Source organism: Callithrix jacchus, chromosome 9 (genome assembly GCF_049354715.1).
Source record: "Callithrix jacchus isolate 240 chromosome 9, calJac240_pri, whole genome shotgun sequence".
Classification (NCBI taxonomy): domain Eukaryota; kingdom Metazoa; phylum Chordata; class Mammalia; order Primates; family Cebidae; genus Callithrix; species Callithrix jacchus.
The window spans coordinates 22,650,908-22,676,335 of record NC_133510.1 but is presented as its reverse complement, the minus strand read 5'-3'; the positions used below and the strand labels follow the sequence as shown (position 1 = coordinate 22,676,335).

The window sequence follows — 25,428 nt, the reverse complement described above, 5'->3', positions numbered from 1 at the left end:
TAAGGGTATCATGGTGGTGGGATAGGGGTTTGGATTCTTTTGGTTTACTTTTATTTTTTTGTTTGTTTTGTTTTGATACAGAGTCTTGCTCTGTAGCTCAGGCTGGAGTGCAGTGGCATGATCTAGGCTCACTGCAACCTCTCCCTCTAGGGCTCAAATGATTCTCCTGCCTCAGCCTCTCAAGTAGCTGGTACTACACTCGTACCTCACTAAGCCTTGCTAATTTTTGTATTTTTGGTAGAGATGAGGTTTCATCATCTTGGCCAGGCCGGTCTTTGACTCCTAAGCTCAAGTGATCTGCTTACCTCGGCCTCTGAACGTGCTGAGATTACAGGCATGAACCACCACACCCCACCTAAATATGTTTTAAAATACTCAACTCAAAGGCCAGGCTGAGATGAACATTTTAGTACCTACTTTTTGGTGAACATATGCGTGCATTTCTGTTGGGTGTATGCCTAGGAGTAGAATTGTTGGCTCAGGGGTAGGTATATGTTCTTTTTTTTTAGATGGAGTTTCGCTCATTACCCAGGCTGGAGTGCAATGGCGCGATCTTGGCTCACTGTACCCTCCGCCTCCTGAGTTCAAGCAATGCTCCTACCTTAGCCTCCCGAGTAGCTCGGACTACAGGTGCGTGCCACCATGCCCAGCTAATTTTTGTATTTTTAGTAGAGACGGGGTTTCACCTTGTTGACCAGGATGGTCTCGATCTCTTGACCTCGTGAGCCATCCCTCCCAAAGTGCTGGGATTATAGGCGTGAGGTACCGCATCCGGCTTTTTTTTTTTTTTAAGACAAGGTTTCACCATGTTGGTCAGGCTGGTCTCGAACTCCTAATCTCAAGTCATCGCCCTCCTCCGCCTCCAAAAGTGCTGGGATTACGGGTGCGAGGCACCGCGCGGGGCCGGAAAGGACTCTCTAGCCCATCTTACCTAGGGTCTTCACAGCCCCGCAGGCACGCTTGCGGCAACATCCGGGCACCGCCGCCCTGCCGGAGTCAGAGGGCGGGGTGACGGGTGAGGGGCTACGGTATCTCTTAAGGCAGAAATGTTCACACCCTCCTAACGGCGGCGCCAAAGGCGGTGGGGCCCGGGACTGTTTCCCCTTAAAGTCTTCCCCCCGCCCGGGTCGCAGGAGGACGCCGGAGAGGGCGCCCTGAGTGACCCCCAGCAGCAGCCCGAGCAGGACTCTGTGGTGCGAAGGTGAGAACCCGGGCGGGGCCGGTCGACTCCGACCGCGAGCGGGTCCCTTGCTCGGACCGCGGGTGGGGGCTTGTCGTCCTAACGGAGGGCGCCCGAATAACCGAGTCACGTTTTACGACCACATTCACTGACCGTTCAAAGTCGAATCCTAGGCTTTTCGAGGCAGTTAGTGGGTCCCAACGGCTGCCGGCGCGGCGGCGGCCTGGGGCCCGCGCAGAGGCGCAACGGCCCGGGAGGCGCGCGGTTGAGCGAAGCCGCGGGGCCCAACCGCGGTCGGGGGTCTTGGGAGGTGGGTGCACCGCGCGGTCGCTGCGGCCGGCGGTGGGGGAACCTCGAGTAGGGGTGGGCGGCTACTCGGAGGTGGGCTGGCCTAAGAGAGAAGGGTCCTGCGGCTCTGGGAAACCCGCCTCGGAGCCCTGGAGAGGAGATTCGTGGTTTGCCGAGTACCTGCTATGTCCCGGACTCCGCTCCAGGTGCTGGGATCCCACAGCAAACGAAGCCACCCAGCCCTTGCCTTCCTAGACTATATATTCTAGGAAAGAGACAGAGAAGAAAATGCATAGATATGACCGGGCGCGGTGGTTTTAGCCTGTAATCTAGCACTTTGGGAGGCGGAGGCGGGTGGATCACGAGGTCAGGAGTTCAAGACCAGCCTGGCCAAGATGGTGAAACCCCGTCTATACTAAAAATGCAAAAATTTAGCTGAGCGCGGTGGTGGGCACCTGTAATCCCAGCTGCTTGGGAGGCTGAGGCAGAGAATTGCTTGAACCCAGGAGGCGGAGGTTGCCGTGAGCCGAGATTGCATCACTGCCCTCCAGCCTGGGGGACAGATCCAGACTCCGTCTAAATAAAAAATAAAATGCATGGATATGTAACAGGATGCCGTAAATCTGTAGTAGGGCTAGGAAGCAGGGAGGAGACTGTATGTTAGGTTGGAATTGGGGAAGGGGTCAGTCTGAGAGGCCTTCGTAAGGAGTGTCTTTTGGCGGGAGACCCGAAGGAATTGAGGGAGCCTTGGGAGCATGATCCCGGTGGAGGTAACTGGACTCCGGAGGTGGAACCGTCTTTGCCTTGAAAGAAACCTACCAGGAGTTAAAGTGCTGTGCGGGTGGGATCAGCTTTGTAGATTTCTGCAAGATGACAATTGGAATTGTCTTAGGAAATTACAGATCATTCATTTATTCAGTGCTGGATTCATTCAATGATTTATATCTGAAGTGTGAGAGAATGGGAGTAAGGCTAAGTGTCCTTGGCAAAATACTGTTACTAGTTTTGTCCCAGTTTAATACACAGACTAAATTTAGAATTTCCTTTTTTGTTGTTGTTGAGACTGAGTCTCACTCTGTTGCCCATGCTGGAGATCAATGGCATGATCTTGGCTCATCCCAACCTCTGCCTCCCGGGTTCAAGCAATTGTCCTTTGATTTGAATTTCCGTTGATTTTTAAGAAGTGTTAATTTGAGTTAATTTTACAGATTAGTAAACACTACCTCACTTTTTTTTTTCAGCCTCCCTAGTAGCTGGGATTACAGGCATGCGCCACCGTGCCCGGTTAATTTTGTATTTTATAATTTTTTTTTAATTATTTTTTTAAAGACGGGGTTTCACCATGTTGGTCAGGCTGGTCTTGAACTCCCGACGTCAGGTGATCCGCCCGCCTTGGCCTCCAAGGTGCTTGGATTATAGGCGTGAGCCACCAGGACCGGAGTCATTTTGCATTTTTAATAAAGATGGGGGTTTCTCCATGTTGGTCAGGCTGGCTTCGAACTCCCGACCTCAAGTGATCCACCCAGCTCAGCTTCCCACAGTGCTGGGAGTACAGGCGTGAGCCACTGTGCCTGGCTGAATTTCCACTGATTTTTTTTTTTTTTTTTTTTTTTGAGACAGAGTCTCACTCTGTCCCCAGCCGCCAGGCTGGAGTACAGTGGCACAATCTCGGCTCACTGCAGCCGCCGCCTCCCAGGTTCAGGCAATTTGCCTGCCTCAGCCTCCTGAGTGGCTGGGACTACAGGTGCAGGCCACCACGCCCAGCTAATTTTTGTATTTTTAATAGAGACAGGGTTTCACCATGTTGGTCAGGATGGTCTCAATCTCTTAACCTTGTGATCCGCCCGCCTCGGCCTCCCAAAGTGGTGGGACTGCAGGCTTGAGCCACCGTGCCCGGCCTGAATTTCCATTGATTTCTAAGAAGTGTTAATTTGAGTTAATTTTACAGATTAGTAAACACTACCTCACTTTTTTTTTTTCAGTGCTCAGCCCTGTGTTGGAGATTCTGCCTCCCCTGGAACAGATTATCTTCTTGAGCACAATCCCAAGATGGGTGGCTGCTCTGGGTGGGTGTGCACTGGTGGCCTGACAGGGTATAGGGGAGGGGTCTAGCGTCCTGTCCTCTGGGAGGGAACTTGGGTGAACTTGGGTTTGGGTGGGGATGCATATGAAGTGGTATTGGATCCCATGTCTAAGGGTCCCTTCCTCCTGAAGGCACACAGAACCCCTTCCTCCTTGGGGAGCAGCCTAGGAATGGGCTCTCTTGGGGGCCTTCCCTCAGTGCCACCAGGTCCTGCCCTCTGGCCCATCTCTTCAGAAGGCAGCCTTTCCTTGGAGGGTCAGAGACTCCAGCCCAGGGCTCTAGGGTCACGTTGTGAACATCAACCTCAGTCCTGCACTTCACTTCTCTTGGCCTGATTTCTCCACTGGGAGCTGGCACTCTAAGCCCTCAAACGGAGGATCCTCTGAGAGAGGCCTATGGGCAGGGAGCTGGTACAGAGCAGTGTGCGCTGGGAGGGGTGACCGGTGGGAATAGGGGACTGTGGGAGGGCTGGGGTGTCCTAGTCGTCTTTGTCGTTGGAGCCATGTTTGAGGATGTGGGTGAACGCCACCTAGTTGAACTTGCCCTTCTTATCATTGGGTGCCTCCCGGTACATCTCATCCACTTCCTCGTCTGTGAAGCTGTCACCCATGGTGGTGAGCAGCTCCCAGAGGTGGTCCTCATGGAAGAAACCTGAGGCTTCCTAATTGAAGCAGGCAAAGGCATTTTGGATCACATCCTTGGGGTCCCTGCCGTTCAGCTTCTTCCCAAACATGGTGAGGAAAGTGGTTAAGTTGATGGGCCTCGGGGCCTTGCTTATTATACTCTCCAGGTATTCATTCTTGGGGTTCTTCCCCAGTCAGGCCAGCTTGTCCTTCAGGTCCCCCTTGTGAACGAAGCCTTCACAGTTCTGGTCAATCATGTTGAAAGCCTCCTTGAACTCCTGGATGTGGAACTGGTCAAACATCGCGAAGACATTGGATGTGGCCTGCTCTGCCCGCTTCGTGGTGGTCTTGGCTTTGGCCCACTTGCTGGACATTTTGGCTTCAGGTGGGTGGGGGCTTCACTGGATGCTTGGAGCTCGCTGGTTATAGTACCTTACTTTTTTTGAAAAGTATAAGTATTTGAGTTAAAAGAGTTGTGAGGTTTTTCAGTTTGGCTTTATTTGTTTTTCCCAAGTGAGAATGACCTAGAAGATAAGAAGTAGCTGACAGAGGAACAAAAAGAGTGAGGTTGGGAGTGGGAAGGTAGCAGAGAGAAAACGAAATACAGAGGATGTGGAACAGTGATAGGGACAGTCTGTCCTAATTCTCGTCCTCCTCCTAATAGACTCAGGAAATAATACAGGTGTTTAACAGAACGTATCTCAGCAGAGCCTCAGAAGTTATCAATCCAAGTCAGGAGAGCTGGTAGAGGAGGACACAGACTCAGATTTGATAACTGGTTAAGCAGAATCGTGATTTCCAACTTCACTGCGGCTCACTGAAGCAGTTCAGGCTACGGTGATGCTGTGAGGAGAGGTGGCTTGTCCTAAGTGTTTTAAATTTTATATGACAAGGTAAGCCACATTAAATCACAGAATTTTATGACAGCAAGATTGCCTAATCCAATCTCTGCTCATTTTGCAGATGGGGAAACTGCTAGTTGGTGACAGAGAAACGACTCAGAATATACGAGAGATGTTTTTACCTTAACTTCAGCTGTCTCCTCTTATTTGATAAAATGCTTCTCACTGGCTACTGGAGTCAGCTTTATTGAGGATCCCAGAATTGAGTTTATCTAAAACATCATTAGAATTATATGAATTTCACTTTCTTCCATAAGTATTTATTGGAGTGCCCATTGGCCAGGGACTAAATCACAGCCTCTTCCCTCAAGGAGCTTAAGTAGATGGAGTGAATGAATAACTAGCCCATTACAGTTTACAGGAAGCAGTACCTTGAAGAGAAATTGGAGAGTCAATTCCTAGGATAGCAGAGAGATGGACAACAGACAGAAGGTGAGTATTAAAAGTGATGTCAGCGCTGGGCGCGGTGGCTCACGCCTGTAATCCCAGCACTTTGGGAGGCCAAGATGGACAGATCACCTGAGGTTAGGAGTTTGAGACCAGCCTGGTCAACATAGTGAAACCCCATCTCTACTGAGAATACAAAAAACTAGCTTGCATAATGGTGGGTGCCTATAATTCCAGCTGCTTGGGAGGCTGAGGCAGAAGAATCACTTGAACCCGGCAGGTGGAGATTGCAGTGAGTAGAGATTGCGACACTGCTCTTCAGGCTGGGTGACAGTGTGAGACTTCATCTTTAAAAAAAAAAAAAAGCAGCGTGCAGTGTTTCACGCCTGTAATCCCAGCACTTTGAGGGGCTGAGGCGGGCGGATTAAGAGGTCAGGAGTTTGAGACCAGCTTGGCCAACATGGTAAATACCCATCTCGGGCCAGGTGTGGTGGCTCAGGCCTGTAATCCCAGCACTTTGGGAGGCTGAGGTTGGGCGGATCACCTGAGGCCAGGAGTTCAAGACCAACCTGGCCAACAAGGTGAAACCTCATCTCTTTAAAAATAAATAAATAAATAAAAATTTAAAAAGCAAAGAAAACCCCCGTCTTTACTAAAAATACAAAAATTGGCTTGGTGTGGTGGTGCATGCATGTAATACTAGCTATTCAGGAGGCTGAGGCAAGAGAATTGCTTGAACCCTGTAGGTGGAGGTTGAAGCGAACTGAGATCCTACCAGTGCACTTCAGCCTGGGCAACAGAGCGAGACTCTGTCTCAAAAAAATAACAAAAAAAACTGATGTCAGATATCAAATTGGTTTGTCTTGGTTATGTTGATAATCACAATACCTATCATCTTCCTAAACCTTTGTTGTTTTGATATTGTGTAATATACATAAATGGTGGTGGGAGAGACTATTCCAGCCAATACACTTGGTATGTTCCCCAGTTCTTTTTATTCATAAGTAATCACCCTTTGTCATTTGTGGCCTTTTGTGCTTTAATGTTATCTGAAGAATAAGAATGATAAAATATTGTCTGGGCCCGGTGACTCACACTTGTAATCCCAGCACTCTGGGAAACCAAGGTTGGTGAGTCACCTGAGGTCAGGAGTTGGAGACCAGCCTGGCCAACATGACATAACCTCATCTCTGCTAAAAAAAAAAAAAAAAAAAAAAGGAAATTTATTTGGGATTGGTAGCGGGTGTCTGTAATCCCAGCTACTCAGGAGGCTGAGGCAGGAGAATTGCCTGAACCCAGGAGGCGGAGGTTGCGGTGTGCCGAGATCTCGCTATTGCACTCCAGCCTGGGTAACAAGGGAAACTCCGTTTCAAAGAAAAAAAAAAGAGAGAAAGAAAGAAAACAAAAAAAGGGCTCTCAAAGATAGCAAACAACAAGAAGAATAAGGAGGGATTCTTTTTTTTTTTTTTTTTTTGAGACAGAGTCCCACTCTGGAGTGCAGTGGCAAGATTTCGTCTTACTGCAACCTCCACCTCCCAGGTTCAAGTGATTCTCCTGCCTGAGGCTCCAGAGTAGCTGGGATTACAGGCGCTTCCCACCATGCCCAGCTATTTTTTTTTTTTGTATTTTTAATAGAGATGGAGTTTCACCACCTTGGCCAGGATGGACTCAATCTCTTGAACTTGTGATCTGCCCGCCTCGGCCTCCCAAAGTTCGGGGATTATAGGCCTGGGCCACCATACCTGACCTTTTTTTTCTTCTTCTTCTTTTTCTTTCAAGGATGTCCTAACTTTTTTTTTTTCCTAAGATGGAGTCTCACATTGTTTCCCAGGCTGGAGTGCAGTGGCACAATCTCATCCCTCTGCAGCCTCAGCCTCCTGAGTAGCTGTGATTACAGGCACGTGCCACCACGCCCATCTAATTTTTATATTTTTAGTAGAGATGGGGTTTCACCATGTTAGTTAGGCTGGTCTTAAATTTCTGACCACGTGATCCGTCTGCGTCAGCCTCCCAAAGTGCTGGGATTACAGTTGTGAGCCACCGCGCCCAGCTAAAAGAAGATTTTTACTAAAAGGAGGAAGATTTAACAAAGAGCATTGTACTGGCAGTGTCCTCCAGGGTACCCATGCTTAGTTGTGACTGAGATATCTGGGAGACTGCAGACAAGGTCAGTTCGCCTACTGAAGCTGCCAGCCCGATATCTACCCTATCTGACCTGAAAGGAAAGGAGTTTAAGATAGGAAAGGTTGAAGGGATTGAGGGATTAGGCGGGAAAGGGCATAGAAGATGGCCTCAAGTATAAACATTGAGGGGCCTGCCCCAAGTTGGAAATCTAAAATAATATCCACTTGCCCAGCTGAATTATTCCAGACAAGGTGAAGATGACTGACCCCCACCCCACTAAGAAATGTCTCTTATATGTTGGGTTTATAGTGAGCTGAGTGTTCTTTCTTCCCCTGCCTGGGGGTTAGGGTTAGCAGAACAGTATTTAATGAATGAAAGACTCAAATGGGGCCAGGATTTAGTGGGTAGATCCAGTAGGTTACATGGTCCTGAGAGAGAAGAGACTCAAAGAGCAGCCCAGCAGTGAAGACACAAACTACCACCCCCACCACTACTTGAGCTTCCGTGGAGTCTGGGGTACAGATCAGACTACACTGTATTTGTTTCCAAATTAACCAGTTCTTTTTTTTTTTTTTTTTTTTTTTTTTTGAGACGGAGTTTTGCTCTTCTTACCCAGGCTGGAGTGCAATGGCGCAGTCTCGGCTCACCGCAACCTCCGCCTCCTGGGTTCAGGCAATTCTCCTGCCTCAGCCTCCTGAGTAGCTGGGATTACAAGCACCCGCCACCGTGCCCAGCTAATTTTTTGTATTTTTGGTAGAGACGGGGTTTCACCATGTTGACCAGGATTGTCTCTATCTCTTGACCTCGTGATCCACCCGCCTCGGCCTCCCAAAGAGCTGGGATTATAGGCTTGAGCCTCCTCGCCCAGCCCCCAAATTAACCAGTTCTTAGTCATCCTACCCGAGCCTGTGCTTTCTCTGCCCTCCCAGTTCTTGGTGGAATTTTATGCCTGCCTTTACCTGGTGCAGGTTTTTAAATGTTTCCAAACTGACTAACCCAGTTTCTCTTAACTTCTTCCAGAGAAAAAAAAGAAAAAGAAAAACTTCTTTCTTCCCCAATTCTCTTGCCACTTTTACCAAGTTAACTTCACATCCTTACCTCTAGATAAGTTCTTTAGTATAATCTAGTCCCTGGTCTTCCCAAATTTTTTTTTTTTTTGAGACGGAGTTTCGCTCTTTTTGCCCAGGCTGGAGTGCAATGGCAAATTCTCAGCTCACCAAAACCTCTACCTCCTGGGTTCAAGCGATTCTCCTGTTTTAGCCTCCCAAGTAGCTGGGATTACAAGCATGTGTCACCATGCCCAGCTAATTTTTTGTATTTAACAGAGACAGAGTTTCACCATGTTGGCCAGGATGGTCTTGATCTCTTGACCTCATGATCCACCTACCTCGGCCTCTCAAAGTCCTGGGATTGCAGGCGTGAGCCACCGCGCCCGGCCGGTCTTGTTAATTAATCTCCTAAATCTCATTTGATTTTTATCTTTTTCATACCACTCATAGGTCAAATTCTCCTAATAGAGCTCCATAGTTCATAAGAAACAGTCGTCAATCACAAGCTATAAGGACTATTCTCTCTTCCCTGTCCTCTCTCCCTCCAGGTCACCCCAGCTCTGATCTTTGCCATCACAGTTGCTACAATTGGCTCTTTCCAATTTGGCTACAACACTGGGGTCATCAACGCTCCTGAGATGGTGAGTGCCAGGCCACAAGAATTAGAACCTGGAATAGGGAAGTTACTCCTTTATAAGTAGAGTTTCAAGAATTCAGAATTTAAGGCCCACCTTGTCACCTGCCTGGAGTCCCTAGCTACTCCAGAGGCTGAGGCCTAAAGATCACTTGAGCCCAGGAGTTAAACACCATCCTGGGCAACACAGTTAGTGAGGGTCCCTCCCTCCCCTAGGGGAATTTGAAACAAACTTTGTATCTATCCTGGCCAAGGCTGAAGATGGAGACAATATGGCTTGGAAATCTAGTGCAGTCCTTTAATCAAAGCAGAATGCTCACTTACTCCCTGTACCCTGGGAGGGGCTGTTCTTCCTCCCACTTTCTCACCTCATAGTGACACACTTCCTATATCATCCCTTAGGGGTTAGTTACAAAGAAGCTGGGTCTACTTACTAGAGGGCTGGGGTGAACATCAGTGCTGCCTCCCCTACTGGGATTTTTAGGATAAATGAAAAGTTACTTTTCCAAAGAGAGTTAACATTAATTCCAGTATGTTACCTGCCTCTTCCAGTCCCATCTGTTTATTCCCTTGATTCTCTAGGGAGGAAATTATCCTAGTGTTTGTTTTTTTTGAGACTGAGTCTCACTCTGTCAATCAGGCTGGAGTGTAATGGCAGGGGCAATGGCATATGGTCTTTGCTCACTGCAAACTGCCTCCTGTGTTCAAGTGATTCTCCCTCAGCCTCCGGAGTAACTGGAATTACAAGCACCCACCACCACGCTTGGCTAATTTTGGATTTTAGTAGAGATGGGGTTTCACCATGTTGGTCAGTTGGTCTCAAACTCCTGACCTCAGGTCATCCACCTGCCTCAGCCTGCCAAAGTGCTGGAATTACAGGCGTGAGTCCCCGTGCCTGGCATGGTTCTGCCCTTTGTTCTCCTCCAACTGCAACAGTCTGCCCTCCCACCAACCCTTTTATTTTGCAGATCATAAAGGAATTTGTCAATAACACTTTGAAGAACAAGAAAAATGCCCCTCCTTCTGAGATGTTGCTCACGTCCCTCTGGTCCTTGTCCGTGGCCATATTCTCCGTCGGTGGTATGATTGGCTCCTTTTCCGTTGGACTCTTTGTCAGTCGTTTTGGCAGGTATTGACTAGAAACTGGGCAAGGAAGTGGGCTCTACCACATGCACTGAGGACAAGCATGGAGACTCAGGGCAGGGAGGTGGTGATGCCTTTGAATCTGAACACCTTGATTTCTAATCAAGGGAAACCTAGTCCAATGGGCCCTGAATATGACTGCCCTTGCTTGGAGCTCTGCTACCCTCCATAGCTCCCACCTAGCTGTGCAGGAGATGAGCTGTGTGAGTGACTGGCTTTTGCAGCCCAGCTAAGGCTAGTTCAGAATTATTCTCTAGTAAGCTCAACTATGGGGTTTGCAGAAACATACTTAATTCTCAAGGTCCAAAGTTGTTTACTTTTATTTAAAAAATTGAGGTTTCATATAAATGTTTTTTTTGTTTGTTTTTTTTTTTTGAGACGGAGTTTCGCTCGTTACCCAGGCTGGAGTGCAATGGCGCGATCTCGGCTCACCGCAACCTCCGTCTCCTGGGTTCAGGCAATTCTCCTCCCTCAGCCTCCTGAGTAGCTGGGATTACAGGCACGCGCCACCATGCCCAGCTAATCATATAAATGTTTTTATTATTTTACACAGGATTGGTAGGAATTATTCTTATATTTTTAGTCTATGGCAAATGAGGATAATGGCCAAAAAAAGAAAACTGAAACTTCTTATTTTATACTAGCATAATAATATGTTTTAGAAGGTAGGATATATTTTAGTTACAACTGAAGAAGGAAGTGTTTTATTTTATTTATTTATTTGTTTTTAAAGACAGGGTTTCACCAGGCTGGTCTTGAACTTCTGACCTCAGGTGATCTGCCCACCTTGGCCTCCCAAAGTGTTGAGATTAAGCGTGAACCACCAGGACCAGCCAGGAAGTATTTTAATTTGTCAGTTAGATATTCTAGAAATGCAAGTGGAATTTACATTTAAAAACTGATAAGGCAAATTACTTAACTTGATAATGTTTTTCCCCACACACCCTTTCTTCGCCCAAGAAGCTGGGTCTTGCTGGGTCACTCGGGCTGGAGTGCAATGGCCCAATCGTAGCTCACTGCAGCCTCGATCTCCCACCTCAGCTCCCTGAGTAGCTGGGGGACTATAGGCAGGCACTATCCTGCCTGTTTCCCAACTTGAAATGTTCTGATAAAACATTTATCAGAACAGAAAGTGAAAAAGAAAAGTTAGACCAAAAAGGAGACGATATGAGCCTGGAGAAGAGCAGAATAATGAGGACAGGAGAGGAGAGATTAGGAGCCTCTCACTTTGCTAACCCCATACCTTACAGGCGCAATTCAATGCTGATCGTCAACCTGCTGGCTGTCACCGGTGGCTGCCTCATGGGACTGTGTAAAGTAGCTGAGTCGGTGGAAATGCTGATCCTGGGCTGCTTGGTTATTGGCCTCTTCTGCGGACTGTGCACAGGTTTTGTGCCCATGTACATTGGAGAGATCTCACCTACTGCCCTGCAGGGTGCGAATGGCACTCTCAACCAGCTGGGAATCGTTGTTGGAATTCTGGTGGCCCAGGTACTGTAGAAGTTCTCATGCCTGATGAGTGTTCGTTTCATGGGTCATTTAAAAAGTTAACATAGTTAAAGCACTGAAGAATATCTGGCACATGTTCGATTATATATCGAAGTTTTAGATATTGTTACTATAGCTCACATACTAGCTGAAGAAGCAGGCTGAGTAGATGAAAGGAAAAGAAACACAGTTTCTTTTTTTTTTAAAGATGAGGTTTCACCGTGATGGCCAGGCTGGTCTTGACCTCCTGACGTCAGGTGATCCACCCATCTCAGGTGATCCACCCATCTTGGCCTCCCAAAGTGCTAGGATTACAGGCGTGAGCCACAGTGCGTGGCCTAAGAGACAGAATTTCCTTTGGCCAGGCGCAGTGGCTCATGCCTATAATCCCAGCACTTTGGGAAGCCGAGGCGGGTGGATCACGAGGTCAAGAGATCGAGACTCTTGGTCGACATGGTGAAACCCCATCTCTACTAAAAATACAAAAAATTAGCTGGGCATGGTGGTGCACGCCTGTAGTCCCAGCTACTCAGGAGGCTGAGGGAGGAGAATTGCCTGAACCCAGGAGGCAGAGGTTGCAGTGAGCCCAGATTGCGCCATTGGACTCCAGCCTGGGTAAGAAGAGCGACACTCCGTCTCAAAAGAAAAAAAGAAACACAATTTCCTTTTCTTTTCATTTTTTTTTTTTTGAGACGATGTCTCACTCTGTCACCCAGGCTGGAGTGCAGTAACTTGATCTCGGCTCACTGCAGCCTCCACCTCCCGGGTTCAAGCGATTCTCCTGCCTCAGCCTCCCAAGTAGCTGGGATTACAGGTGCGCACCATTATGTCAAGCTAATTTTTGTATTTTTAGTAATGATAGGGTTTCACTATGTTGGCCAGGCTGTTATCAAACTCCTGACCTCAGGCTATCCACCCACCTTCGCCTCCCAAAGTGCTGGGTTACAGGCGTGAGCCACCATGCTTGGTAATTTATTTATTTTTTCCCATGGTAAAAGAATGTATGGTTTTCTGAGCTTTTTGTTTTTTCATGAATTTGTAGCCTATAAAGTATGGGGTTTATGGTAGTATCTTGTGTGGTTTCTAGATCTTTGGTCAGGGATTCATCCTTGGGTCTAAAGAGCTGTGGCCAGGGCTACTGGGCTTTAGCGTCCTTCCTGCTATCCTGCAAAGTGCAGTCCTTCTATTTTGCCCTGAAAGTCCCAGATTTTTGCTCATTAACAGAAAAGAAGAGGAGAATGCTATGCGGAATGAGTATCCTTCACACTTGAGTACATGAAGTATATGGTTGTGGTTTGTTTTAAGGATGAGGGTATTGAACCTATTTTCCGTGATACCCTTTTCCTGCCTCTTGGAATCCAAGTGAAGAGGATTCTGATAACTCTTTTTTTTTTTTTTAAAACAAGATAGAATCTTGCTCTGTCACCCAGCCTGGGGTGCAGTAGCGGGATCTCGGTCCACTGCAACCTCCACCTCCCAGGTTCAAGCAATTCCCCGCCTCAGCCTCCTGAGTAGCTGGGATTACAGGCACATGTCACCATGCCTTGCTAATTTTTTTGTATTTTTGGTACAGACAGGGTTTTACCATGTTGGCCAGGCTGGTCTCAAACTCCTGACCTCAGGTGATTCACCTACCTTGGCCTCCCAAGGTGCTGGTATTACAGGCATGAGCCACTGAGCCCAGAGGTTTTTTCTTTTTTTTAAGATAGACTCTCGCTCTGTTGCCCAGGCTGGAGTGCAGTGGTGCAATCTTGGCTCACTGCAACCTCTGCCTCCTGGGTTCAAACGATTCTCCTGCCTCAGCCTACAGAGTATCCAGGATTATAGGTGTGCACCACCACCCCTGGCTAATTTTGTATTTTTGTTAGAGATAGGGTTTCACCACATTGGCCAGGCTGGTCTTGAACTCCTGACCTCAGGTGATCCACTCGCCTCAGCCTCCCAGTGTGCTGGGATTACAGATGTGAGCCACCGTGCTGAGCCCTGATTACTCTTGAGTAAAATTTTCAGCCTCTAAAGAATGAGTTGAGAAGGCAGGTACAAGAATGGATGCTATTGATCACCTCATCTCCTTCAGCCCTTTCCTAGCTGCCTTACAGGAAGAATGAATTTGGAAATTACATTGTCTTTATCCTTTCCTCTTTATTCTTTTTACCAGTCCTCCAGCGGTTGTGGGGCACCCAGGATGTATCCCAAGACATGCAGGAGATGAAAGAGGAGAGTGCAAGGATGTCACAAGAAAAGCAAGTCACCGTGCTGGAGCTCTTTAGAGTATCCAGCTACCAACAGCCCATCATCATTTCCATTATGCTCCAGCTCTCTCAGCAGCTCTCTGGAATCAATGCTGTGAGTATACCTTAGGGTCAAAGGTATCTTCCAATATTTCACTTAAAACGCCGGGTACAGTATTGGTGTGCCTGTGCTACTCAGGCCTCAGGAGGATCGCTTGAGCCCAGGAGTTTGAGGCTGCAGTGAGCTATAATTATGCCACTACACTCCAGCCTGGGAGACAGAGTGAGACTCTTTCTCTGAAATTAAAAAAAAATTTTAAAAGCCTGGCACAGTAGCTCACGCCTATAATCCGAGCACTTTGGGAGGCTGAGGAGGGCGGATCACCTGAGATCAGGAGTTTGAGACAAGCCTGGCCAACATGGTGAAACCCCATCTTTACTAAAAATCCAAAAAGTAGCCAGGTGTGCTAGCAGGCACCTGTAATCCCAGATACTTCAGAGGCTGAGGCAGAAGAATTGCTTGAACCCAGCAGATGAAGGTTGCAGTATGCTGAGACCATGCCACTTCACTCCAGCCTGGGCAACAGAGTGAGACTCTGTCTTTAAAAAAAAAAGATAAAAATTAGCTGAGTGTGGAGGCACACACCTGTAATCCCAGCTACTCGGGAGGCGGAGGCAGGAGAATCGCTTGAACTCGGAAGGTCGAGGTTACAGTGAGCCGAGATTGCAGCATTGCACTCCAGCTGGGGCAACAAGAGCAAAACTCCTTCTCAAAAAAAGAAAGAAGGCCTGGTGCAGTGGCTCACGCCTATAATTCAGGATTTTGGGAGGCCGAGGCAGGTGGTCCATGAGGTCACGAGTTTGAGACCAGCCTGGCCAAGATGGTGAAAACCCATCTCTACTAATACAAAAATTAGCTAGGTGAAGTGGTGGGTGTCTGTAATAACCCACCTACTCGGGAGGCTGAGGCAGGAGAATCGCTTGAACCTGGGAGGTGGGGGTTGCAGTGAGCTGAGATTGTGCCACTGCACTCCAGCCTGGGCAACAGAGCAAAACTCCATTACAAAAAAGAAAAAGGAGCCTGGAAGGCAGAAAAAAGAGCCTGGAAGGACACTGGCAACTTCAGACTGAGCTGACTTTACCAGTCTATATGTTTTGTTTTGTTTCGTTTTTTTTGGTTTTTCTTGAGACGGAGTCTCACTCTTGCGCAGGCTGGAGTACAGTGAGGCAATCTCGGCTCACTGCAACCTCCACCTCCTGGGTTCAAGCAATTCTCCTGCCTTAGCCTCCTGAATAACTAGGATTAGGCATGTGCTACCACACCTGGCTAATTTTTGTATTTTTAGTAGAGATGGGGTTTTACCATGTTGGTCAGGCTGGTTTCAAACTCCTAACCTCGTGATGCGCTGGCCTTGGCCTCCCAAAGTGCTGGGATTACAGGAATGAGCTGTGCACTGGCCACTAGTCTATGTTTTTACAACTAGAATAGAGAGCATGATAGTTTAAAGAGGGTGGCAAAATGGAAGCTAGCATTTGGCAGATAGTCCTTGTATCCCATGCAAATATCAGCTTCCTGCTCTTGAGTGTAGAGTGTGGGAAGAGAGTGTTCCTGTAACTTCTAGTCAATTGTGGATAAAATATAGTTATGAAGAACACTCTGTGCTTTATACCCTAAGGCTCTTCCATTAGTCTTTGATCAATGAGATTAAATCATTTTGTAACAAAGCATTTTGCAAAACTTACTATTCTGAGCATGATTTTGATGCTCAAATGATGCTCAAAACAGTAAGTTGGTTCTTGGCCTTTTCTCCTACCTAACATACCAGGATATTTGTATTTGAAATGGCAGTGCTTCTTGTGATGGGTTAGAGGCTATTTTATCAGAACGTAGGAGGAGCCAGGTGTGGTGGCTTTGCATGCATGTAGTCCCAGGTACTACCTGGGAGGCTGAGCTGGGAATATCATGTAAGCCCAGGAGTCAAGCCTGAGAAATATAACTTGACCCTGTCTTTAAAAAGAAAAGAAAAGAAAGAAAACTTGGGAGGAAATACACAATAGTTTGAAAAAGCCTCCTTGGTGATTCTGATGAATCCCATTCTCAGCTTTCCTCATTTGGAAATGACAATATAGGCCACACATATTATTGGAGAAAAATATGCTCTGAGACTTTCCAGAGCAGCAGAGCTGGGACTAGGCAGGTGAGGTAGCTACGTACAAATGTAGCCCTAAGAGTGAGTACTTCTTTAAAGAATGTACCTTGTATTGGTCTGTGCCTATTTAAAAAAGAAAAAAAGAATGCACCTGAAGCAACTCCCAGCTGTTTCACCACAGTCCTGGCCCGCAAAACAGGATCAAGAAAGGATCACCTGTGAGAAATTACAGATGATCCATGAGCACTCTGATAAAAGATCACCTGTGAGGAATTATAGATGATCCATGAGCATTCTGATAAACGATCACCTGTGAGAAATTACACATGATCCATGAGCACTCTTGATGGACAGACTCCTCCCACTTCAGGGTATACTATGTACATTCTTTCTCTCTCTCTCTCTTTCTTTTTTTTTTTTTTCCTGGAGACATAGTTTTGCTCTGTCACCCAGGCTAGAATGCAGTGGTGCAGTCTCAGCTCACAGCAACCTCTACCTCCCAGATTCAAGTAATTCTCTTGCCTCGGCCTCCCAAGTAGCTGGAATTCCAGGCAGCCGACACGACACCCAGCTAATTTTGTATTTTTAGTAGAGATGAGGTTTCACCATGTTGTCCAGTCTGGTGTTAAACAGCTAGCCTCAAGTGATCCACCTGCCTAGGCCTCCTAAAGTGGTGGGATTTGCACATTAATTATTGCTGGACTAAGATGGCTCGTAATTTAGTCAGTGAACAGATTTTGCTCCACATATAATCATCATCCAAAGCTGGCTACACCAGAATTATGGCGGGGAGAGAGCAAGAATCCATCTATAAATCAATCAGTCAGCCTGGCGTGGTGGCTCATGCCTATAATCCCAGCACTTTGGGAGGCCGAGGCAGGTGGATCACCTGAGGCAGGATGGCACTAGATAGCAAAGTCATTTTACCAGCCTGGCCAACATGGTAAAACCCTGTCTTTACTAAAATACAAAAAATTAGCTGGGCATGGTAGCACATGCCTGTAATTCCAGCTACTGGGGGCGCTAAGGCAGGAGAATCACTGGAATCCGGGAGGCAGAGGTTGCAGTGACCTGAGATCGCACCATTGCACTCCAGCCTGGACAACAAGAGTGAAACTCCATCTCAAAAAAAGAAACAGACTATAAAAAAGTCAGTTAATCAATCTGATGTACCGCAGGCTTAGAAATCACTTTTCCAACTTATGTTTGTGCAAACGATGTTTTCTAATTTCCCTTACAGACAGATGGGTGAGAGGTTGCATAGTGTTTACCTTGAAGAGTAAACTGTTTTTAGGTCAGATGATTTAGGAGTTAGCTTACCTAGCTTGATGGCACTAGATAGCAAAGTCATTTTACTATAAGAAATTTTATAATTTTTTTAGTTTTACTTTGTATTTATTTATTTGGTTTGAGACAGAGTCTCACCCAGGCTGGAATAGAGTGGCTCGATTTCAGCTTATCACAACCTCTACCTCCCGGGTTCAAGTGATTCTCCTGCCAAATCCTCCCAAGTATCTGAGATTATAGGTGTACACCACCACACCCAGCTAATTTTTGTATTTTTAGTAGAGATGGGGTTTGAGACCAGCCTGGGCTATAACACAGTGAGTTACTGTTGCAACTTATAAAAAAAGAAACCACTTAGTAGGAATTACACTTTCATATAAATTAGTGGAGTGTAATTCCAGCACTCTGGGAAGCCTGTATTCCCATAGTTAAAAGAAACAATGGAAATTGAGTAGTTAAAATTGAGAACATTTAAAAAGAGAAAGGAAGGCCAGGTACAGTGGCTTCATGTCTATAATCCCAGCACTTTGAGAGGCTGAGGTGAGTGGGTCAGGAGTTCGAGACTAGCCTGGCCAACATTGCAAAACCCCTTCTCTGCTTAAAATACAAAAATTAGCTGGGCATGGTTTCGGGCTGTTGTAGTCCCAGCTACTTGGGAGGCTGCAACAGAAGAATCACTTGAATCTGGGAAGTGGATGTTGCAGTGAGCTGAGATTATGCCACTGCACTCCAGCCTGGGGGACAGATCAAGACTTCATCTCAAAAAAAAAAAGAAAGGAAATAAGATACAGAAGATAATTCATTTGGAGAAGGGGTATCAGGATTGAACAAAAACCCTAGAAAAAGGACTCTTATTTCCTGGGACTTTTCTTTTTTTTTTTTTTTTTTTTTTGAGACGGAGTTTCGCTGTTGTTACCCAGACTAGAGTGCAATGGCACGATCTCGGCTCACCGCAACCTCCGCCTTCTGGGTTCAAGCAATTCTCCTGCCTCAGCCTCCCGAGTAGCTGGGACTACAGGCGCGCACCACCATGCCCAGCTAATTTTTGTATTTTTAGTAGAGACGGGGTTTCACCTTGTTGACCAGAATGGTCTCGATCTCTTGACCTCGTGATCCACCTGACTTGGCCTCCCAACGTGCTGGGATTACAGGCATGAGCCACCACTCCCGGCCATCCTGGGACTTTTAAGTGTTTTTTATTTTCATTCTATTTTATGGATACAGAGTCTCATTCTGTCTGGCCTTTCAAGTAGCTGGGACTATAGGTGTGCGCCACCCCACACCAGCTAATTTCGGTTTTTTGTTTTGTTTGGTTTCTTGTTTTTGTTTTGTTTTGTTTTGTTTTGTTTTGAGACTGGGTTTCACCCAGACTAGAGTGCAAGGGATGGCACAATCTCAGCTCACTAAAACCTCTGCCTCCCGGGTTCAAGTGATTCTCATGCCTCAGCCTCCCAAGTAGCTGGGATTACAGGCATGCACCACCATGCCCAGCTAATTTTGTTTTTAGTAGAAATGGGGTTTCTCCATCTTTGTCAGGCTGGTCTTGAACTCTGGACCTCAAGTGATCCACCTGCCTCAGCCTCCCAAAGTCCTGGGATTACAGGTGTAAGCTACCACGCCTGGCCTAATTTTTGTATTTTTAGTTTCACCATGTTGGCCAGGCTGGTCTCAAACTTCTAACTTCAAGCAATCCTGCCTAGGCCTCCCAAAGTGCTGCAATTACAGGCCTCACCCACCATGCTTGGCCTTAAATAGTTTTTGAAGATTCTGTTTAACTGTTTTGCAGAATTGTATCACAGTTGCATGTTTTGTTTTCTACTAGGTGTTCTGTTACTCAACAGGAATCTTCAAGGATGCAGGTGTTCAGGAACCCATCTGTGCCGCCATCGGCGTGTGTGTGGTTAATACTGTCTTCACTGTAGTTTCTGTAAGTTGGATGGTTTGATAATTTTGAGGGAAGAAAAGAATCTTTGCTACAGATGTTTAAAGATGGATTGCATGGCTCTACCCTCATTTAGTTAGACCTTTTTTGTTGTTTACTTTTTTTTTTTTTTGAGATGTAGTTTTACTCTTGTTGCCCAGATTGGAGTGCAATGGCTTAATCTTGGCCTACCACAACCTCCACCTCCTGGGTTCAAGTGATTTTCCTGCCTCAGCCTCCTGAGTAGCTGGGATTGCAGGCATGTGCCACCACACCCAGCTAATTTTGCAGTCAACTTCTTTTTCCTCTGTTTTTACACTAAAACAACAATAATAATAGAAGATTTCTGTGACCCCCAAAAATACATGAGGATTTTTCCCCATCAAGTAAAATATCAGTTCTATAGTGGACACCATCTAGGTGTCCTCTGATTTAATTCTGACACTGTCTCCCTGGAGATAGCATCACATCTCACAGGTTGATGGCCCAGTTCCCAAGACAGCCCCACTCTAATGCCAATCACAGGCTCCAGGCTGTCTGACCTGTGCTTCTGACCCACGAGCTTGAGATCAGGATTCCCACAATGACCTCTTTGGGTTTGACTAATTTGCTACAGTGGGTCACAGACTGGGGAAATTGTTTCCTAGTTTGTTTTAGAGGATATTTTAAAGGACAGAAATAAACGATCAGATGAAGAGATTCATAGGGGGAGGTCCGGAGGGGTCCTGAGCATGGGAGTTTCTGTCTCCATGAAGTGGGTGCACTCCTAGCACTAGATGAGTTGTTGACCTTCCTATCAGCTTCCAGGGGTTCAGATATCTGGAAGCTCCCCACACCCTGCCTTTTGGGCCTTTTATGCAGACTTCACTAGTTCTCCATGATTGAAGCATGGACAAAGGTTCTGAAATGTGATTGAACAAAAAGGGTATGATCTGAACCCAGCAAGGCCTGTCTGTTTAGATTATTTGTTGGCCTCTGTGTAGCATTTCTTCCTCCAGGTTGTGGGGCAAAGAGCCTCTCCAAAATGAGGGTTTTATGACCCACAGTCAGATTAGAGTCCCACTAAGTAGGAGAGCAGGAGAAAGTCAGAGAAGAATTCTATTTTCTGAGGCCTGCTCCTGAAGCCTAATGCATTCCAACATTATAACAAAAGACTGGGCCGGGCGCGGTGGCTCAAGCCTGTAGTCCCAGCACTTTGGGAGGCCGAGGCAGTTGGATCACGAGGTCAAAAGATCGAGACCATCTTGGTCAACATGGTGAAACCCCGTCTCTACTAAAAATACAAAAAATTAGCTGGGCATGGTGGCACGTGCCTGTAATCCCAGCTACTCAGGAGGCTGAGGCAGGTGAATTGCCTGAATCCAGGAGGCAGAGGTTGCGCTGAGCCGAGATCGCGCCATTGCACTCCAGCCTGGGTAACGAGCGAAACTCCGTCTCAAAAAAAAAAAAAAAGAAAGGAAAAAAGAGGCTGGGTAAGGTGGCTCACACCTGTAATCCCAGCACTTTGGGAGGCCGAGGTGGGCAGATCACAAGGTCAGGAGTTCTAGACCAGCCTGGCCAACATGGTGAAACCCCATCTCTACTAAAAATACAAAAATTAGCCAGGCATTGCGGTGCATGCCTGTAATCCCAGCTTCTCAGGAGGCTGAGGCAGGAGAATCGCTTGAACCCAGGAGGCGGAGGTTGCAGTGAACTCAAGACTATGCCATTGCACTCCAGCCTGGGTGATAGAGCAATACTCCGTATCAAAAGAAGAAAAAGTTTTGCTCATAAGCAATGAAAAGAAAAAGTAAAAAGAAATTTGTGCTAGTTTTGCTGTCACGCCGCAAACTGCAAGGATTACAGCCACAGTGCCTGTTAAGTGCTTAGTTTAAGATGGAAAAAGTGTGTAAGATTTATAGGTGGAAAACATTATCAGAAACATGTTCTAGTTCACAGCAATGGGGTTCATAGGTGTCTGCAGTTTCAGGTATCCACGGGGGGTCTTGGGACTTATCCCCCATGAATAAGGGAGGTCTAGTTCAGTGGGATAGATCATTCCAAGACAGCTAGTAGAGTCTGATATCTTGAATTAGACCCAAACCTATACCTGTATATACGTCACTGTTTTTTCCTATATGTACATACCTATGATAATGTTTTCTTTATTTTTTTGTGAGATGGAATTTCGTTCTTGTTACCCAGGCTGGAGTGCAATGGCGCGATCTCGGCTCACCGCAACCTCCGCCTCCTGGGTTCAGGCAATTCTCCTGCCTCAGCCTCCTGAGTAGCTGGGATTACAGGCACGCGCCACTGTGCCCAGCTAATTTTTTGTATTTTTAGTAGAGACGGGGTTTCACCGTGTTGACCGGATGGTCTCGATCTCTTGACCTCGTGATCCACCCGCCTCAGCCTCCCAAAGTGCTGGGATTACAGGCGTGAGACACTGCGCCCGGCGGCCTGATAATGTTTTATTTTTGAGACACAGTCTCACTGTGTTCCCTAGACTGGTGTGCAGTGGTGCAATCTTGGCTCACTACAACCTCTGCCTCTTGAGTTCAAGCAATTCTCCTGCCTCAGCCTCCCGAGTAGCTGGGACTACAAGCTTGTGTCACCACTCCTGGCTAATTTTTTGTATTTGGTAGAGATGGGGTTTCATTCTGTTAGCCAGGATGATCTCAATCTCCCAACCTTGTGATCTGCCCACCTCAGCCTCCCATGTTGGGATTACAGGCATGAGCCACTGTGCCGGCTGATAATGTTTAGTTTATAAGTTACTCACAACCAAAGGTTTTTTTTTTTTTTTTTGAGACAGTCTTGATCTGTTGCCCAGGCAGTAGTGTGATCTCTGCTCACTGCAACCTCCACCTCCCAGGTTTGAGCAATTCTGCCTCAGCCTTTTGAATAGCTGGGATTACAGGCATGCGTCACCACACCTGGCTTATTTTTGTGTTTTTAGTAGAGATGCGGTTTGGCCATGTTGACCAGGCTGGTCTCAAACTTCTGACCTCAGGTGATCTGCCCTGCATCAGCCTCCCAAAGTGCTCGGATTACAACTGGTCTCTCGCTCACTCTCTTTCTGTCTCTCTCTCTCTCTCTCTGACCCCTCCCTTTCCCTCTTCTTCTCCCTCTCCTTTGCCCGTTTCCTCTCTCTGTCAAAATATCTTATTGTACTCTATTCACCCTTCTTGTGATCTGTCAATCTAATGACCAAGATGGCTCCAAAGTGACTAACAGGTGGGTAGCATATATGGCATATACGGCATGGACAAAGGGATGATTCACATGTCCCATGCAGGTCAGCATGAGATTTCATCATATTACTCAGAATGTTGGGCAGTTTAAAACTTATGAATTATTTATTTCTGGAATTCTCCATTTAATCTTTTTGGACTGTTGGTAACTAAAACTGTGAACTGTAAAACTGTGGATATTGGCCAGGTGCGGTGGCTCAGTGCTTGTAATCCCAGCGCTTTGGGTGGTCGAAGCGAGCAGATCACGATGTCAAGAGTTTGAGACCAGCCTGGCCAACACCGTGAAACCATGTCTCTACTAAAAATAAAAAAAAATTGGCCAGGCATGGTGGCAGGTGCCCATATATAATCCCAGCTACTCAGGAGGCTGAGGCAAGAGAATCGTTTGAACCCAGGAGTCGGAGGTTGCAGTTAGCCGAGCCCACACTGCTGCACTCCAGCCTGGGCAACAGAGCATGACTGTCTCAAAAACAAAAAAACGAAAAACTAGAACTGGGGACTACTGTAATTACTGATGCCATGAAATATTACACATTGATCAGGAGTGGTAGCTCTTGCCTGCAATCCCAGCACTTTGGGAGGCCAACGCAGGTGGATTGCTGAATTCGAGACCAGCCTAGCCAGCATGGTCAAACCTCATCTCTACTAAAAATACAAAAATTAGCTGGATGTAGTGGCAGGTGCCTGTAATCCTAGCTACTCGGGAAGCTGAGGCAGAAGAATTACTTGAACCCGGGGGGCAGAGGTTGCGGTGAGGCCAGCATCAAGGGCTATAAACCAGATTTTCCCTACTCATTTTCATTTTCAACAACACAGGGAAAAAAATGATGGCAAAAAAGATTGAAATGAGGGCAAAACTGGGAACTTTATATGTGTATTTATTTATTTATATTTTATTTTATTTGAGACAGAGTTTCCCTCTTATTGCACTGACTGGAGTGTGATGGTGCAATCTTGGCTCACTGCATCCTCTGCCTCCCAGGTTCAAGCAATTCTACCTCAGCCTCCCAAGTAGCTGGGACTACAGGCATGCACCACCATGCCCAGTTAATTTTATATTTTTCGTAGAGATGGGGTTTCTCCACATTGGTCAGGCTGGTCTCGAACTCCCAATCTCAGGTGATCCTCCTGCCTTGGTCTTCCAAAGTGCTGGGATTACAGGTGTGAGCCACCACGCCCGGCCTATTTATTTATTTTTGAGCCAGAGTCTCGCACTGTTGCCCGCGGTGGAATGCTGTAGCTCAGTCTTGGCTCACTGCAACTTCTGCCTCCTGGGATCAAGTGGTTCTCTTGCCTCAGCCTCCTGAGTAGCTGAGATTACAGGCACCACCACTCCCAGCACAATTTTTTTGTATTTTTAGTAAAGATGGGGTTTTGCCATGTTGGCCAGGATGGTCTGGAACTCCTGGCCCCAGGTGATCCACCCATCTCAGACTCTGAAAGTGCTGGGATTTACAGGCATGAGCCACCATGCTCAGCTCAGAAACATAGATTTTAAAAATAATACTCAAAGTCCAAAAATACTCAGTGGGCATTAGGAAACATAATTCTAATGAAAAGAAATGACAAAAAGAAAAATACAGAGAAGGGCTAGGTGCGGTGGCTCACGCCTGTAATCCCAGCACTTTGGGAGGCCGAGGCGGGTGGATCACAAAGTCAAGAGATCGAGACCATCCTGGTCAACATGGTGAAACCCCGTCTCTACTAAAAATACAAAAAATCAGCTGGGCATGGTGGCACATGCCTGTAATCCCAGCTACTCAGGAGGCTGAGGCAGGAGAATTGCCTGAACCCAGGAGGCAGAGGTTGCGGTGAGCCGAGATTGCGCCATTGCATTCCAGCCTGGGTAACAAGAGCGAAACTGTCTCAAAAAAATACAGAGAAATTGGCCGGGTGCGGTGGCTCATGCCTATAATCCCAGCACTTTGGGAGGCCGAGGAGGGTGGATCACGAGGTCAAGAGATCAAGACCATCCTGGTCAAGAAAGTGAAACCCCATCTCTACTAAAAATACAAAAATTAGCTGGGCATGGGGATGCGCGCCTGTAGTCCCAGCTACTCAGGAGGCTGGGGCAGGAGAATTGCTTGAACCCAGAAGGCGGAGGTTGTGGTGAGCCGAGATCGTGCCATTGCACTCCAGTCTGGGTAATAGCGAAACTCCGTCTAAAAAAATAAAATAAAATAAAATACAAAAAAAGAGAAAAATACAGAGAAATATAAGTTAGCAATGGAATCATAAGTGAATCTCTGAAAAAATCTTTCTGTTTTTATTAAATATGGAAGGGAGGTTATAGCTTGAAGCCTATTGGAAATATGAATGTGGAGGAAATTGAGTTTGTCAATGACCAGATTTTTATGTCAACTTCCTTTTTTCTCTCCTTTCACTAGTACCATTTAGGACCCTACGTTTTTATTATCTTCATTGGCCTACTCGTTACCTTCTTGGTCTTTACCTTCATCAAACTCCCTGAGACCCGTGGCAGGACTTTTGAGGATATCACACAGGCCTTTGAAGGGCAGGCACATGGTGCACATCGTTACAGGATTAACAGCATCAAGCTTGAGGAGGCCAGTGTCTAAGTCATGCCTCCTTCCGCCTCCCTCCCGGCATGGGAAAGCCACCTCTCCTTGAACGTCGGAGAAACCTCATCAGGATGAACACAGGACGGCTTCTGAATGCTGCTACGTGATTCCTTTCTTATCTCA

At 46.8% G+C, this 25,428-nt stretch overlaps 1 protein-coding gene, 1 long non-coding RNA gene and 1 pseudogene across 8 annotated transcripts in view; 1 reads left to right on the top strand and 2 right to left on the bottom strand.

Moving 5' to 3' along the window:
- The window catches only part of LOC144577749 (uncharacterized), a 13,143-nt gene extending 12,145 nt beyond the window's left edge, over positions 1-998 (bottom strand). Inside the window, exon 1 of the long non-coding RNA XR_013522286.1 lies at positions 932-998. This is a non-coding gene — a long non-coding RNA (uncharacterized LOC144577749). The remainder of the gene's footprint in view (positions 1-931) is intronic.
- Positions 999-25,428, top strand: LOC100414422 (solute carrier family 2, facilitated glucose transporter member 3-like). 7 transcript variants are annotated; one of them, XM_035255637.3, is made up of 10 exons: positions 999-1,201; positions 3,451-3,534; positions 4,390-4,559; positions 5,431-5,508; positions 9,185-9,277; positions 10,239-10,399; positions 11,664-11,904; positions 14,060-14,247; positions 19,392-19,496; positions 25,111-25,428. In XM_035255637.3, the coding sequence occupies exons 4-8, from the start codon at positions 5,491-5,493 to the stop codon at positions 14,111-14,113; spliced, it is 567 nt and encodes a 188-aa protein (XP_035111528.2). In that variant the 5' UTR covers positions 999-1,201; positions 3,451-3,534; positions 4,390-4,559; positions 5,431-5,490; the 3' UTR covers positions 14,114-14,247; positions 19,392-19,496; positions 25,111-25,428. The 7 variants fall into 7 exon arrangements, with proteins under 7 accessions (XP_035111528.2, XP_078194128.1, XP_078194127.1 ...); XM_078338002.1 differs by having other exon boundaries at positions 4,373-4,559; positions 5,438-5,508; XM_078338001.1 differs by having other exon boundaries at positions 4,369-4,559; positions 5,438-5,508.
- Positions 3,741-4,548, bottom strand: LOC100409981 (myosin regulatory light polypeptide 9 pseudogene; annotated as a pseudogene).